The following is a 16201-nucleotide window of genomic DNA, read 5'->3' on the forward strand; positions in this document are numbered from 1 at the left end:
CTAGCCTGCTGGAGGGGTTCACATCATCCCATGCAGCCTCGAGAGGAAAAAGAAGGCAAATAAATGCAGCCTTGAGGCTACCTACCAATGTGGTGTTGTGGAGCTTGATCACCTCCTCGTCCTCCTTTTCTCCCCAAATTGGCAATGGCAATAAATGCAAAAGTTGCCTAGTGTGAATACTTCCACAGCCTAAGTAGTAAAGGAGAAACTATCAGTCTTCTCCGAAATCGGTCAATGTTTGTCAACTCAGCACGTGTTGACAACGCATATTAGTAAACAGAAGCCGTATGTGTGTCACACCAAAAGTGGTGACCTATAGAATCCTGTACATAGAAGCATCACGCAATCGTCTCCCTCCCTGTGTGGGTCACGTGGTGGGCTCTGAGCAAATGGGAGAGAGAATGTAGTGTTGCCAGGTCCGCGTATTGTAAGCGAGTGGTAGTGTGTGTAAGTAGCGTGTTGAATGGCATTTTTTCGGTGCTTGTTTTCATAGACGTGGCAACAAATTAGGCGGGGGTGTCGGTGCTTGTGGCGTGTTTGTGTTTATTATTGATATTGATATTGTTTGCGAGTGTGGACGGGAGCCGGCTGTAGTGGCAGTGCGATGACAATTGTTACGCGGCTGGTGTCGAGTGTGGCCGTGCGGCGCGACATGAGGAGATAGGGAACCAACGACGCGGAGGGTAAGTGTGTGACGTGTTAGTGTGTTGTTGCAGTGTGTGTTGCAGCGTGTTGCAGCGTGTCAGTGACGTAGTAGCTGGTGCCTTTTGTTCCTGTGCGTGCTTTTGGGCACATGTTTTCAATTGTAATATAGGATGACTGCATGGACGGATCCTCTCATTCCCCCCCTCTGATACCCAAGTGGAGGCACGCATTGCTGCTTGTCTGGCTGACATCTCGGCGTGGATGTCGACAAACCACCTGAAGCTCAACCTGGACAAGACCGAGCTGATGTTCCTCCCGGGGAAGGGCTGTCCGCACCGAGACATGGCCATCACCATTGATAATGCTGTGGTGACCTCAACTCGGACTGCGAAAAATCTGGGTGTGACCCTGGACGATCAACTGACGTTCTCGGCAAACATCGCATCAGTGACAAGGTCCTGCAGATTCCTCCTCTACAACATCAGGAGGATTCGCCCCTTCCTCACGGAGAAGGCAGCCCAGGTGCTCATCCAGGCTCTCGTCATCTCCCGCCTGGACTACTGCAACTCCCTCCTTGCTGGTGCTCCGGCATCTGCCATCAGACCTCTGGAGCTTGTTCAGAAAGCTGCGGCTCGTCTGGTGTTCAACCGCCCCAAGTTCTCCCACACAACCATCCTTCTCCGTTCTCTACACTGGCTCCCCGTAGCGGCCCGCATCCAGTTCAAAACCCTGGTGTTAGCCTATAGGGCAGTGAAAGGAACAGCTCCTTCCTATCTCCGGGCTATGGTCGATGCCTACACCCCTGCCCGACCACTTCGGTCTGCCACCTCGGGGCGACTGATTGCCTCGTCACTCAAGGGTCCTTCTGGCCGATCCACACGGTCACGACTCTTTTCTGTTCTGGCCCCACAGTGGTGGAATGAACTCCCCACTGATGTTAGGACAGCAGAGTCACTGCCCATATTTCGCCGCAGGTTGAAAACCCACCTCTTCAGGAAACACTACCCTTCCTCTCTGCCTGACCTACTTGTTGTTAACTAGTTGTACGAACGTTTGTTTTCTATTGTTGTATTGTTTATTGGATCTTGTTTAGTCGATACACTTAATTGTTTTAGCTCATGCTCATTTGATTTAGCTATTTTGTCTCATCCGGTTAAGGAAATAGGTAGCTGATATATTGCACTTTTACCTTAGCGCTAGGTATACTCTTGGTTGCTTGTTTTTGCAGAAAATGCACTAAAGACTTCTGGTGATTAGTAGTTTTTGTTCCCTACCTATGTTGAATACACTTATTGTAAGTCGCTTTGGATAAAAGCGTCTGCTAAATGACTGTAATGTAATGTAATGTAATGTAATGTCATCAATGTCACCAGGTCATTCAGTTCACTGTTTCTATCAATGTCACCAGGTCATTCAGTTCACTGTTTCTATCAATGTCACCAGGTCATTCAGTTCACTGTTTCTATCAATGTCACCAGGTCATTCAGTTCACTGTTTCTATCAATGTCACCAGGTCATTCAGTTCACTGTTTCTATCAATGTCACCAGGTCATTCAGTTCACTGTTTCTATCAATGTCACCAGGTCATTCAGTTCACTGTTTCTATCAATGTCACCAGGTCATTCAGTTCACTGTTTCTCAACTAGTAGAAAGAAAATCTAAACAAAAAAATCTACAAATCCTACATTACTAAATGCATGGTCAGGTCAGGGACCACATGCAATACCTCCACTGACCACCTGTTGAAAACCCCTGTCCTAAACCATCATGATACATGTTACTGCAAGGGAGGGAGGGAGGGGGGGGGGGGGGGGGGGTGCGTGCGTGCATGCATGCATGCATGCATGCATGTGTCTACCTCCAATGTTCTGCAATGTGATGGCAATTCCAGCAGCCATCTTCCCTGGTGTCCCAAAGGCCCTGTAGCCCAGCTGCTCGTACGCCCGGATTCCTGGAACACATTTACACCATTACATTACACATCACAACATACCATACATTAGAACACATCATACTGCACTGTAAGGGTAGCCAACCTACCAGCGCCAACATTGGCACAATGGAGGGTGATCACTGGCACACTGTGCCTGAGAGAGTATTTTTGGTTTAAAATGTAACTACCGGTATTTTCTCTGGGAGAGCAGCGAGACTCGGCACAGCTGTTTTTTTATGTTTTGATTAGGTGTTCCATCATGCTCGTTTGAAGCACAGCTACTTCAACCAATCAGATTGCTTCCTTGAAACGACCTGCTGTATAAATTATGAGATTAAACGCTTTTTTGTAACAAGCAATAATGGCACTGGGGATAATTAACACAAACTACACTGAGATTTTGTGCTGACATGACAGGTTACTGTACAATGTTTCAATTATGATAGCACCCAGGGAAGGAATTCCATGGAAGGCCATGACATTATGAAGTTTATTTGATGCCCTTTCCTTTGCCCTGGCATTTGGCTTTGTGCCCCCCAAAGGATTGACAACATCAAAGGCCAAGTGTGGCCTTGTACCTAAACTAATGAAACTATTAAACTCCCACACGAGAGACCAGGGTTACAATCCAGTTGCAGTGAGGTACAAGAGAGGTACTCTTGAAACTTGTAGCTAGTAGCTTTAAAGCATCATAACTTACATTATAACATAGCATACATTAATCAATCAATCATAATATTACATTAATGCCATACAATATTATAACATACATTTTTACCACACATCAAAACATACATTATACCATATTATATTACAACTGCAATGTTACAATGGAGATTTTGTGATACGTGCTATTAACTAGACCTATGTCTAGTGTATTGTGTGGATAGGAGGTGGTATGTGTGGATGTTAAAAAAGTAATGGATTTAACTCACAAGACATTACCGGGCGGTATGTTGATGAGAACATGAGGGTACAATGTAGGCCTATGAGGCATCAATGTTGATATTGTATTGAAAAACTCTGTCCGTGCCATGAGCCACTAATTAAGGCTAATATTTTAAGAGCTTTTTCTTTGCAAAGAAAATGTCCCCCACCAATGTGTCAGGTGGCTTCCAAGACCTGCAGTACGCACCAAATCACATTCATGTGTAAATGCAAGCAACTGTATGCACATACATACCTACAATACCAGATAACTGTACGTACGTACGTACGTACGTACGTACATATATACCTACAATACCAGATAACTGTATGCACATACATACCTACAATACCAGATAACGGTATGCACATACATACCTACAATACCAGATAACGGTATGCACATACATACCTACAATACCAGATAACTGTACGCACATACATACCTACAATACCAGATAACTGTACGCACATACATACCTACAATACCAGATAACTGTACGCACAATGCACATACTACAATACCAGATAACTGTATGCACAATGCACATACATACCTACAATACCAGATAACTGTATATACATACATACCTACAATACCCGATAACTGTACGCACATACATACCTACAATACCAGATAACTGTATGTATACATACCTACAATGCCAGATAACTGTATGTATACATACCTACAATACCAGATAACTGTACAAACATTCATACCTACAATACCAGATAACTGTATGTATACATACCTACAATACCAGATAACTGTACGCACATACATACCTACAATACCAGATAACTGTATGTATACATACCTACAATACCAGATAACTGTACGCACATACATACCTACAATACCAGATAACTGTACGCACATACATACCTACAATACCAGATAACTGTATGTATACATACCTACAATACCAGATAACTGTATGCACATACATACCTACAATACCAGATAACTGTACGCACATACATACCTACAATACCAGATAACTGTATGCACATACATACCTACAATACCAGATAACTGTATGCACATACATACCTACAATACCAGATAACTGTATGGACATACATACCTACAATACCAGATAACTGTATGAACATACATACCTACAATACCAGATAACTTGAGCAGCAAATGGATGGAGTATGAAGAGAGTACTGCCACTACTGTCAGGAGGACCCTACAGAGGAGACATACAACAAATAGACATATTCATGAACAAATAATAAGTTATATTTTCAGTGCTAATCTCTTTTTGTTATTTTTGTTAAAAAAGCTAAATGTCCAATATTCCAATATCAATCATTGCTTTTACAGTGTTTGTTCCATAACAGAGGTATTGCCATCTCTCCAGCTCTTTAATTAGTAAACAGAAAATACATTTTCAGGTCAGGATGCCGATTAATTAAGGAGAGATAACTCCACAAAGATATTTGATCAGATTCAATTGTATAGTGTTTCGGGTTAAAAATGTGTCTTCTATTAAGTATATATTTTTTTGTTTGTTTCATCACTTCCAATTTAACTCCTTGTTGGATAAAATTGGTATCCCTGCCAGAAAAGGTATTTTCTGCTTATCAAAGATCAGCAGAGAGAGGGACCCGTGTTACTGAATAAATGCCACACATCAGAATATCTAAAGCTATTTAACACATATTTTAACAAAACAACATTATTACTTATACAACCCTTTATAGTTTCCTCAATGGCCTAAGACTTTTGAAAAAGTCTCCCCCCCCCCCCCCCCCCCAAAAGGGCGGCCGTGTGAATGTGGTCAACAGATCACATTCTTAATCTGTGCATTAGGTTGTAGACGTATTTATGCAGCTGCGGCACGGAGATGAGATTGTTGGATATTGGAACGGAGCGTGTGTTTGAAGAGCGAGGGTTCCCGTGGCTCTGGTTCACCCTGGGCTGGATGGACTCCAGCAGGGCTGGGCTGGCTGCACGTTGCACAAGCTGCTCATGTACCCGCTAGGCCGCTACCACAGGAAACAAGCAGTATAAGCACACACATCAAATGGGCTATTTTTAAAGGGGAAATATATTTACAAGCTAGGCAACGAACGGTAAGGCGTGTTGGGGTGAGCCAATCCACAGAGTTATTGAAGAGGAAAACTACTCTGGACTTACTGCAAATTAAGTCCTCAATGTAGTTCATTTCAATCTCAGGGTTCAACTTAATTTTGCAGTGCTTTTATTTTTTTCTTCCATATCTTCAAATGCGTCAGTTCTCCAGCAGCCATCCTTTGGCCAAAGGCCCTGGTCTGGCCTCAATTTATAAAGAACTTCATCTACTGACGTTCACGGGGCATGCCCTCTTCAAGCTATACTAGTACTACCAATCTATTTTCTCCCCCTTTTGTTGATCTTGCCAACCAAAACTCTCTCTCTCTCTCTCTCTCTCTCTCTCTCTCTCTCTCTCTCTCTCTCTCTCTCTCTCTCTCTCTCCTCTCTCTCTCTCGGTCTTGCTGGAATGCCCAAGCGGCACGTCTTTCACCTCGACTTCAACTCTTGGCTGTCTGTCTTTGGCTCAATGTGTCCGTCGAGCATCGTGGAAGAATGCGTTTGTGGTGGAACTGGAAAACAGTCGGCCGATGCATTGGTGCCATGGGTGGGAGGACAGATCTGCTGACAGTCAGTCAGACCAAGTGAAAAAAAAAAACGTGCAAACCATGCAGGCCTGTGTCAGCCTGCCAAGAACAATCTCCATATTATTGTATCTGACTACCATGGGAGGTGGACCGAAATGTAATTTTGGCCCTAAATTCTAATTACTGTACCACTCATCAAGTTATCCATCAACTTGTGATAGATAACAACAGATACATAGAAACTACACTGCAACCGCAAGTTGAGGACACCGTGACTCGCAAGCGTCCTTATCTCACCCCTGTTTCCACACGCTTGTAGATCGGCCATTTTCAAATGGCTTACGTATAAACTAAGTGGTTAAATCCCCGAGTGTGAAAATGGGCCCAACCTTTTGGGGATTACAGGGTGTAGACTCGAGGGACTGCCATGTTACACAAATACCGTATAAACACGCTCTTTGTTCGGCGGAAAGCCCTACGGTAATTACATGACAAAGTGTGACCCGTTTCCTTCCAGGAAGGCATTGGTCATGATCCCACCCGAGGCCAGTGAGGCAACCCACTGGAGTGAACTGAACTGGCCCTGAATCCGTGCCTCACACAAGCCGTCATGGGTCATAAGTACGGAACATAACACCTGCAGGCAGGGATGGAGAGAGTACTACTCAAATAGAAGGAACTAGGAATGTCCCGATCACGTTTTATTGCTCCCGATCTGATTCCGATCATTTCCGATTTTTCTCGATCCGATATTTATATTTTATAGAACACGTTTATGCCATATCACTATTGTACAATATCCCAAATAACAGACAATTACCAGTTTAATATCATGATATGGATATAATATTGATACTAGGGATGTTTTTTGGCTCCCGATCCGATTCCGATCATTTGAAAATGACGTGATCGGCCCCCGATATCCGATCACCCGATCCGACAACCCTAAGCAGGACTGTTACAGTACGTCACTTAGAAAGACAAGTATGCACGCAGTGGTTTACATGAGGGCTCGTTTTGAGAAATAATATTATAAATATAGTATTGTTTTAGTCTAAAGGTTAATCAATAAAGCTATTGACTCATGGTGCATGCACGCCACGTTGTGCAGACCTTTATTTTTGATTTGTCTGTGATTCTCATTGGTCGGTTCCACTCCCACGCCGACCTTCCAGTGTCTGTGATTCTCATTGGTCCGACTCCCACGCCGACCTTCCAGTGTCTGTGATTCTCATTGGTCGGTCCCACTCCCACGCCGACCTTCCAGTGGATGTGCCAGCTCTGCTCTGTTTTCCTTTATAGTATCTGTTACTTGACTTATAACCACATTAACCCTGGAGTCGCTAATTCGAGGACGTCATCATCATATAGGCAGAAACATCTCCAAAATAGCTTAGGCCTATATGCGTAATTTCGACTTCAACTCCTGGCTGTCTGTCTTTGGCTCAATGCGTCCGTCGAGCATCGTGGAAGAATGCGTTTGTGGTGGAAAACAGTCGGCCGATGCATTGGTGCCATGGGTGGGAGGACACAGGATCTGCTGACAGTCAGTCAGACCAAGTGGAGAAAAAAAACGAGAAAAAAAAACATGCAAAACCATGCAGGCCTGTGTGCCTGCCAAGAACAATCTCCATATTATTGTATCAGACTACCATGGGAGGTGGAGCGTAATGTAATTTATACTTTGTCTCTCGAGCCACACTGACTGCAGTGCTGCAGCGGACACTCTATACAGCCAGCACTGCTGGAAAACGACGAGGTATGGATGGAGGCCTCTCTTCCAGACTGTGGCTGCATTTCACTCGCTTCACTGCATGTCAGACCAACTTCTGACCAATCACAATGGCCAAATGATACCATATAGCTCGGCTAGTCACAACGTCTCCCGTGCACCTGTTCTGGTGTAGTATGAGGCTTGACCCATTTTGGGCGGGAACCCCTTTTGGTGTTAGCATTATGTTATGCTTTAGCTATTGAAAAATAGCAGACCTACAAGCTCATAGCGCGCCACCGAGTGGCGCGCTACGAGCTTGTAGGTCTGCTATTTTTTGAAAAATCGAAGAAGGACTGACATAGAAACATAGCTTTTTCAGAAAACTGTCAGGATGTAGAAGACATTTTTAGAATCTGATCTCAGGTCAAAATGGGTTAACAGTTATAGATAGGTATGGTTAAAATGAAAGGTCCAATGTGGCATCCTGAGCATAATCATTGCAATGTTACAGACACCCTCCCTTTCAAATTCAGTGGATGCTCTCCAAAGTGGGGAGCATCTTTTCCTCAAGAGAAAGCTTTGTCAAAGATTGCCTTATGAAGGAAATGAGGTTCAAAGCAAAATTACAGTAAATTGAATACCGGTACCCTCCTGACAACATGTAGATGGCCCAGAATATATGTTTAAAAAATAGTGAAAAGAATAGTGGAATTTAGCAATAGGGAGGCCACAGTCAGGTACTATATGGCTATTTCTATGTCCTTGTCCTATTTTTTTGTATTATACAGTACAATCATCAGGCAGCCCAGATTTCTACAACCACCCATGGCTATGACTGCAGAGATCTGGGCTGCCTTGAATTTCTTAATCAAAGGGGTATTATATGGAGGCTCACAGCATGGGGCCAAGAATGCTTTAAAGACCAAGATAAAGCTCGGCCAAATTCAACACCAGATACCTTGTAAACGAGAGCTGAGATGTGAAAAATGGCTCCAGGACAAAGGCTGCACAGTGTTGATCTAGTCTGTGCTATCTGGTTAGATTAGCCTCTGGAAACATGAGCTGAATTATTTTGAGAATCACCAGTAATAAACCATGAAAGTGTCTGAAGACCTGGTTGGTTGGTTATACCTATGAATCGTGAACTAAATTTCAAATCCTAAATCTAAAATGACTCATGAGCTAATTAAAATTAGGCAGGCTCACACCGGCGTGCCAGTTTGGAGCGGGTCGGTTCTGTAGAACCACTGCTCTGAAGGTCTTCACACTTTTTCATGGCACATCATTTAGTGTTATCTGTGTCACTGTGCATGATTCGTTTCATGTAATTCACGTCGTCATTAGCGTCGTTTTGTGTGATTCGCGTTGGATCAGTCACATATTTTTGGGGTAATTTTTGCATCATTTGCATCATGTTATTTGATTTGAATTGAATTGCGTTCTCCTAGATAGAAGAAGATTCCCCTATCCTGTTTGTTTCCCCCCTAACAGAAGAGATGCCACCATACTGAAATGATCATTTCAGTAGCCATTTTGAAACCCTTCTTGTATTAGCACTTCTTAGTCACTGTGAAAAATGTATAAACTTTGTGCTTATTATTCACAGCAGCCAGCAGTGTACCGCTGTGCCATTTACATAATAACTCAATTCCACCGCCATTGTACTTCATTATATCACAGAGCCTGAAACCTGAATTTAATTAAATCTCAGACACAGATACTTATCAAACGATTCTAATGCATTATCAGTCTCTGTGCGTTATTATGAGCCATCAGAGTAGAGAGCTGTTATTCAAAATGCCAGGCATTTATCTACCGAGCATTCAATTAGGGCTTTCAACAAATGCAGGCTGCCTGCCTGGGTTAATTGCCTATAACAATTAAGTGCTATTTTTGCGTTAAACCCAGACCTCCAGTGAGAAAATCTACAGTATGTTCGCTGACGCATGAACTGCGTCAGCGAACATCTGCGAGCTCCAGTTTAGTCGTAATGGCTGCAAATTGCAATCGCAGCTGTTTTCACCTATTAGAGCACGTCACTGACGCCATGACACGTCAACATCTGTCCAACTCGTTTTCTTCGCCATCCAGTGTTGATTTTGACAGCAAGTTTTAGTCATAGTCTCTTGAATAGTTTTCATTTAGTTTTAGTCACATAAGTCACCTGGAATGTTTTAGCGTTAGTCTAATTTTAGTCGACTAAAATGTATTTTGGCGGGCCTTGATGCCATCATAATGGCTGTGTTTACACTTGCTGAAAATAGCCAACCTACAACCTCACAACCTCACAACGCGTCGCAGCGTGACGTGTTTTCAACCAAGTTTAAAATTAATGACTTATACTGGATCTCTTGTCCACTAGTTCCTTCCACATTTTGGTCTAGTTTTTATTTGTTGACGAAATTGTCAAAATATTTAGGCTTAGTTTTAGTATATATATATAGTCATCATAGCTTAGTTTCCATTTAGTTTCCATTTAGTTTTCATCACTGAAAAAGCGTAGTCGACGAACATTGTTTGTCATAGTGTTAGTCGACGAAATCAACACGTCTACATTCATCTGGCTGTGCAAACTCACAGGAACAGGACGACCCCTGTGTTGGCCATGGCGTACGCCAGTCCCAGGATCCCGCTGCCCATGATGGCGTTGCCCAAGTTGAACACCGACATCCCAAACGAGGTCTTCCCCTCGAACTGATGCCAATGACAAAAGAGATAAATAAAGCAGGTTAAGAGTATATGCTGCATGTAGTGCATTGGCTCCCAAACTTTTTAGCTCAAGACTCCAAAAAGAAATGAGACGTTTCCCCGGGACCCAAACTAGTGAAATGAGCAGATCTACATTCTCATACAACGCGTCGCTTCCCGCCACGTTTTGAGCTTGTTGATCGGCTGTTTTCATATACTTAAACATCAGTTTTCTCATTTCTGAAAATACTGGGAGAAAGAAAATAATTTAATTAGTTTTTGGGTCATGAGAAATGTGTTTTTTTAGGAATGTGGGAAACAAAACATAAAGGGAACCATAAAAAAGTGTGGCCTTGGCTGGTAATCCAGTCTGGCAGTGTGCCGCGGGTTCGACTCCCGATCCCGACGGCCTTTACTGCATGTCTTCCCCCCATCTCTCTCCCCATTTCCTGTCAGCCTACTGTCTGTCCCTCCATAAAAAATATAAAAATAAAGGCGAAAGCCACAAAAAAAAACATTAAAAAATTATAATAATAAAAAGTGTCTGTGACCCACAAATGCATGCTGCATAAAATGCAAAATGAACAACTGGGAAAACAGACGTACATCTGTAAAGCGAGTGGTCTTCTTGTCGTCTATGCTCGATAAGAACTCCTGGCTGTCTGCGCGGTTGGCCTCCGTGTCCGCCGTTCTGTGGGGACTCACGGGAAAAAGAGAAACACAGTTGTCGTAAGAACATGAGGGCAACAAAGAGCAACACACATACAAAAAACACCCCCCAAAAGGCCAGCAGCAACCCTGGGAATCCCAATGCCAACGCTGCAATCTCTCTTTCAACACAACCAGGGACAGGACTTAAATTGTCATGCAATGTCTCTGTCCGTGTGTTTATATTTAGTATCGAGGCCTATTCATAGTCCGGATTTTCGGTGGTGAGGTGACCACCGCTCCGGTGGTGAGCTGTAATAACGTGGAGCGGTGGTGAGTAAAAACAGAGAGAAGGGCTGGGGTGGTGGCGGTGATTTTCTCTTCACCGCAGCTCAGTGACGTCATGTTGTAGTTCGGTGGTCACCTCACCACCGAAAATCCAGACTATGAATAACGCTTAAATCAGGGGAACGTGCGACACACATGCTCTGCTCATCATCAGTGTTACATACCTGGCATCTTGAGCACTATTGGGCACAACTTCCCTACAATGTAGCGTAGAGAGAGAGAGGGACCATCCATCACCCAATGAGAGCACAAAGAGGAGAAACAACAGACAACCTCAGTGATAGTCCTGTTATAAAACAATATACCCAATGATCCACTCTGCAGTGGATTAACCCACATGAACCATAGTGTCTCTACGGTTGACGAACATTCTGCAAATGAATATTCAGCAAAAAACTCTACAAACTCAATCCCTTGAAGATCGTCTATTTTATATGGATATCTATCTACCTATTAGATCGATAGATGATTACTACATGACTAGTTAGTTGCTGCGAGAGTGAGGTCTAGCCAACACCAACTCGGGATTCCTGGATCGCTGCCCTCCACAATTTCCTATTCAACATCAGGCTCTTCAGTGTTGTCAGCCAAGCTGTCGCGTCGCACCACGTCTACATAGGTGGTATACGCTTCTTTCCCCTCCTGGCTTTTCCCTGGGTTGGCTCCCATAGGGTCAATTTACTTGCCTCAAGTTCTGGGTGCCTGACGCAGTGCCCTGCCAGCCTCATCCTTCTCTCTTACATGACTAATAAAACTGTCATCCTCTGCTACACAGACCCTCAGATAAACAGTCAGCCTCTGAATGTTTATTGACTGGGCTCACAGTCACTCACACAGACAGACAATCTGTTAACGAAGCCATGGTCAAGATTAATTTGGCTGCATCTACTGTAGGTGACGAAACAAGACGAAGTCCGTCTTGTTTTATCCGGGCAACAGGTCAGGTCTTCTACACCAAAAGAGAAACAGTCTCTCAAGCCAGACCACAAGATTATTATCGGTTTGCATTTTGTCATTCATTTTTATTTCATTTTGAGTTTTCTTTTTCTATTTTAGTTCAGTTTTTGATTCATTTTTAAAGTGGGTTTGCTAATTAATTTAGTTAATTTTTTGGCTTAGTTTTGACTAGTGTTAGTTCTAGGTTTTTCTTAATATGGATTACCCAACCCTGCAGAAGTCTGTAGACGGGTGCTACACCAGAATGCTGCGTGCTGTACTTAACATCAGCAAGAGCGTGCAATGCATGTTACCAACAATACCCTGTATGAGGGAATACCAAGGGTGAGCCAGAAAGTAGTAGACTAGCAGGACACTGCCAAAGACATCAACAACTGCCAGCCAACAAAGTAGTGCTGTGGGAACCAACACATGGGCATCGATCAAGAGGACATCCCACATTAACATATTGTGGATGTACTCAAGAAAGACGCAGGAGCTCAAAGCACCAACGAGCTGGTCGGATGTACAGTATGGAGAACCGGGATGGCTGGAAGCGACGATGGAGGACTCGTCTGAGGACAACCTAGAGAGATTAACGCATTTTGGGGCGGGAACCCCTTTTGGTGTTAGCATTATGTTATGCTTTAGCTATTGAAAAATAGCAGATCTACAAGCTCATAGCGCGGCACCGAGTGCCGCGCTATGAACTTGTAGGTCTGCTATTTTTGGAAAAATCGAAGAACGACTGACATAGAAACATAGCTTTTTCAGAAAACTGTCTTTAGAAGACATTTTTAGAATCTGATCTCAGGTCAAAATGGGTTAAGCGCAATACATACTCCTTCCTATATCAGGCTTCCCGAACTAATAGTTGGGCGAGTCGGGACATCTGGAGGATCTAACATGCCGTCTAACTTTATTTTTTTTTAACCTTTATTTAACCAGTAAAACACATTGAGGCTGCGTCTCTTTTACACCGCCAAACGTCAAATGCACGTATACTGTATGGACTATGGAGCCAATTGCACATAATATGGAGATCAACGTGCACTGATGTCACAAACAAAGCACACGTATAGAGGGTATGCGTGTGACATCATCATCAAACCAGGAAGTTATGCAGGAACGCCTACTGAGTGGCAAAAAACTACTTTCTGGCCTTGACAGCCCATACATCCACACAGAAAAGTCTTATCTGATTGCATTAAACAACATTAAACAATGTTAAACTCACTTTGCCTGTTGCTTTGCCACTCGATGTGCCATTCACTTTAAGCATGCGCATACCCTCTATTGAGATCAACATACACTGGTGTCTGGTGTCATACACAACACAAACCAAAATAAACCAAAACAAATGATTTTCAAATCTTCATCGTGATAAAAATGCACATACGGTATATGGGGAATTTCAACATGGAATTTGTTGCTTTCTCAATATTCCGAGGGTTTATTCATTCATATCAAAATCCCCTTTTAGGTGATCACAGTTTCACCTAAAAGGTGAGTAGGTTATCACCTAAAAGTGGAGTATGCTTATTGCTTAAATGTAAAGGCCTATTCATACTCCACTTTTAGGTGATTACAGTTTCACCTAAAAGGTGAGTATAGGTTATCACCTAAAAGTGGAGTATGCTTATTGCTTAAACGTAAAGGCCACTCCACTTTTAGGTGATAAGGTGAAAACTACAACATGACGTCACCACGCTGCGGTGGTAAGCCACTCACCGCTTACCCAAACACATCTGTTTTTACTAAACACCATTTCAGTGGTGAAACTGGAGTTTGAATAGTCCTTAACCCTTGAGAGTTCATCAGTATCAGATATGCCAGTTCCATGAACTCAGAAAGGACTTTCCCTCCCATTTTGGGAGGAAATTACTTTCTACTTTCTGTACTATTCTTTCTATACTATTCTATCTTCTTACTATTTGACCGTATACTTACTTGTCAGAATCCTGAGCGGGGGATGTTGCTGTGGTCATATCCGCTGACTCATGCCCTTTCCCGTTAGGAATAGTGTTGGCGTCACCAGCAGGAGCGGTTTCCACAGTCTCAGCTGGTTTATCCTCACTCATCTCTGCTCCTCCGGTGCCTCGTTGTGTGTGGTTATGTGTATGTGAAGTTGTGAACGTGTGTGTGTTTAAGTGTGTAAATGTTTTGGATGTGTGTGCTGCACACCGGCTTTTTTATTTTCCTTCAGAAATCTGTGGAGAGAGGAAAAACAAATATGGGGCCGTTAGCAAAAGTATTTGTGCCTTTCACTTTTATACGCTTTAAAAGCTAGCAGCCATCTTGTTCTGCTGGACCGGCAGAGCAAGGCCTTCATCACGAATGTTGCTGACAGACTGACTGACTGACTGACTGTCTGTCTTGAGTGATGAACTTACAGTAGAGACCATTTATTTTTATTTGACAAACATTGAGACTGATAGCGCACACAGGTTGCATTCCAACTCAGTTAGTTTGAGGCGCACTGTGGTTTAATTTCACTCAAAATCCTCTGTATATAATGAGGCTCGTGAGGCGATCCAAAGCAAGCCACTAAGGTGAGTGAGGGCTGGATAGCCTTGGGCGCTTCCTCTGCTCTGCCTATCCTAGTCAATCACAGTGATCGGGGGTCAGGGTTTTGAAGACAGCTGGTTTGGGAATTGCTTACACTTGAAAGAAATCAAGGAGTATAAATTCAAAGTTGGTACACATTCTTTTTTGAGTGGTGCAAACCACTCCAATGACCAGCTTTGTCTGTACCTGTGTACCTGTACCCGTGTACGTGTACGTGGGGCCATGTACAGGTGAGCATGGTTGCTATGGTTAGTGTGTGACGTCACTGCACCACTCAGTTCACACGGGTGTGATTTTTTACAATACAGTTGAGACAAGAAACAGTGAGAGAGAGAGACAGTGAGTGACAAGTAGCAAACGTTGTCAGGATCGGGAATCGATTCGAACCCGCAATTTGCTGTCAGGCTACATTAGAATCTATGGCCCTCATTTATCAATGGAGTGTAAATTCTGCCTCAAATTCCTGCGTGGGTTTTGGCATACACTTGCTCAAAACAATGTCTTCCCAGCTGAAAACGGAAAGCGCTCATCTAAAAAAAAGCTTCCACGGGTCTGGGTTGAAAATATTTCAGCTCTTGGCAAGAAGATAAAAACACCACACGTGAACGCGAGCAACGTCATGCTGCTGCAGTTTCCCAAGACGTGGCGCGTTAGTTAGTTGGGGGATGTCTTGTAATGTAATGTTCACGGGTGTAATTTCTTGGTACCATGAAATTATAGTGTATTCATCAGAAATATTCGTGTGGTCTAATCTCTCAAACTAACTGATACATTGGGATATATTAAGTAGCTCGTTCTTTGTGAGGTTTTATATTTTGTTTGTTGTGTCAGGGTGGTACTTAAAGTTTAAAAAATGCACATGGCCTTAATATGAGCAGCATATATACTAGGTACAATGCAACACAGACAACACAATATAGTTGTTGTGCCAACTCCCCTCCAGGTGTATCCCTGTGTCACTCAGAGGCCCCTTTTCCACCGGTTGGTTCCCAATGGGAACCGGTTCAGTTCGTTTTGGTTCTTAGTCCATGAGCCAGAGCTCCAAAATTGGAACGTTAATTATGAATTGAGTGGGCAAAACCATAACTATATTAGATTGTTATCACCATAAAACTTCCCCAGTTGATTATTTACACGAAGACAATGATTTATTGTATTATAAATTTTACATTTTTAAATAT

The 16201-nt window shown here is 43.2% G+C and overlaps 1 protein-coding gene across 1 annotated transcript in view; it reads right to left on the reverse strand.

Moving 5' to 3' along the window:
* The window catches only part of LOC306929518 (sodium-coupled neutral amino acid transporter 3-like), a gene marked incomplete at its 5' end in the record, with an annotated part of 39398 nt that extends 24865 nt beyond the window's left edge, over positions 1 to 14533 (reverse strand). Inside the window, 6 exons of the mRNA XM_079510079.1 lie at positions 2504 to 2596; positions 4631 to 4704; positions 10411 to 10526; positions 11127 to 11220; positions 11681 to 11713; positions 14403 to 14533. Of these exons, the coding sequence (XP_079366205.1) occupies positions 2504 to 2596; positions 4631 to 4704; positions 10411 to 10526; positions 11127 to 11220; positions 11681 to 11713; positions 14403 to 14533 (541 nt within the window). The remainder of the gene's footprint in view (positions 1 to 2503; positions 2597 to 4630; positions 4705 to 10410; positions 10527 to 11126; positions 11221 to 11680; positions 11714 to 14402) is intronic.
* Between the last annotated feature and the right edge of the window lie 1668 nt (positions 14534 to 16201).

Source organism: Electrona antarctica, assembly GCF_951216825.1.
Source record: "Electrona antarctica genome assembly, chromosome: 9".
Taxonomy (NCBI): Eukaryota; Metazoa; Chordata; class Actinopteri; order Myctophiformes; family Myctophidae; genus Electrona; species Electrona antarctica.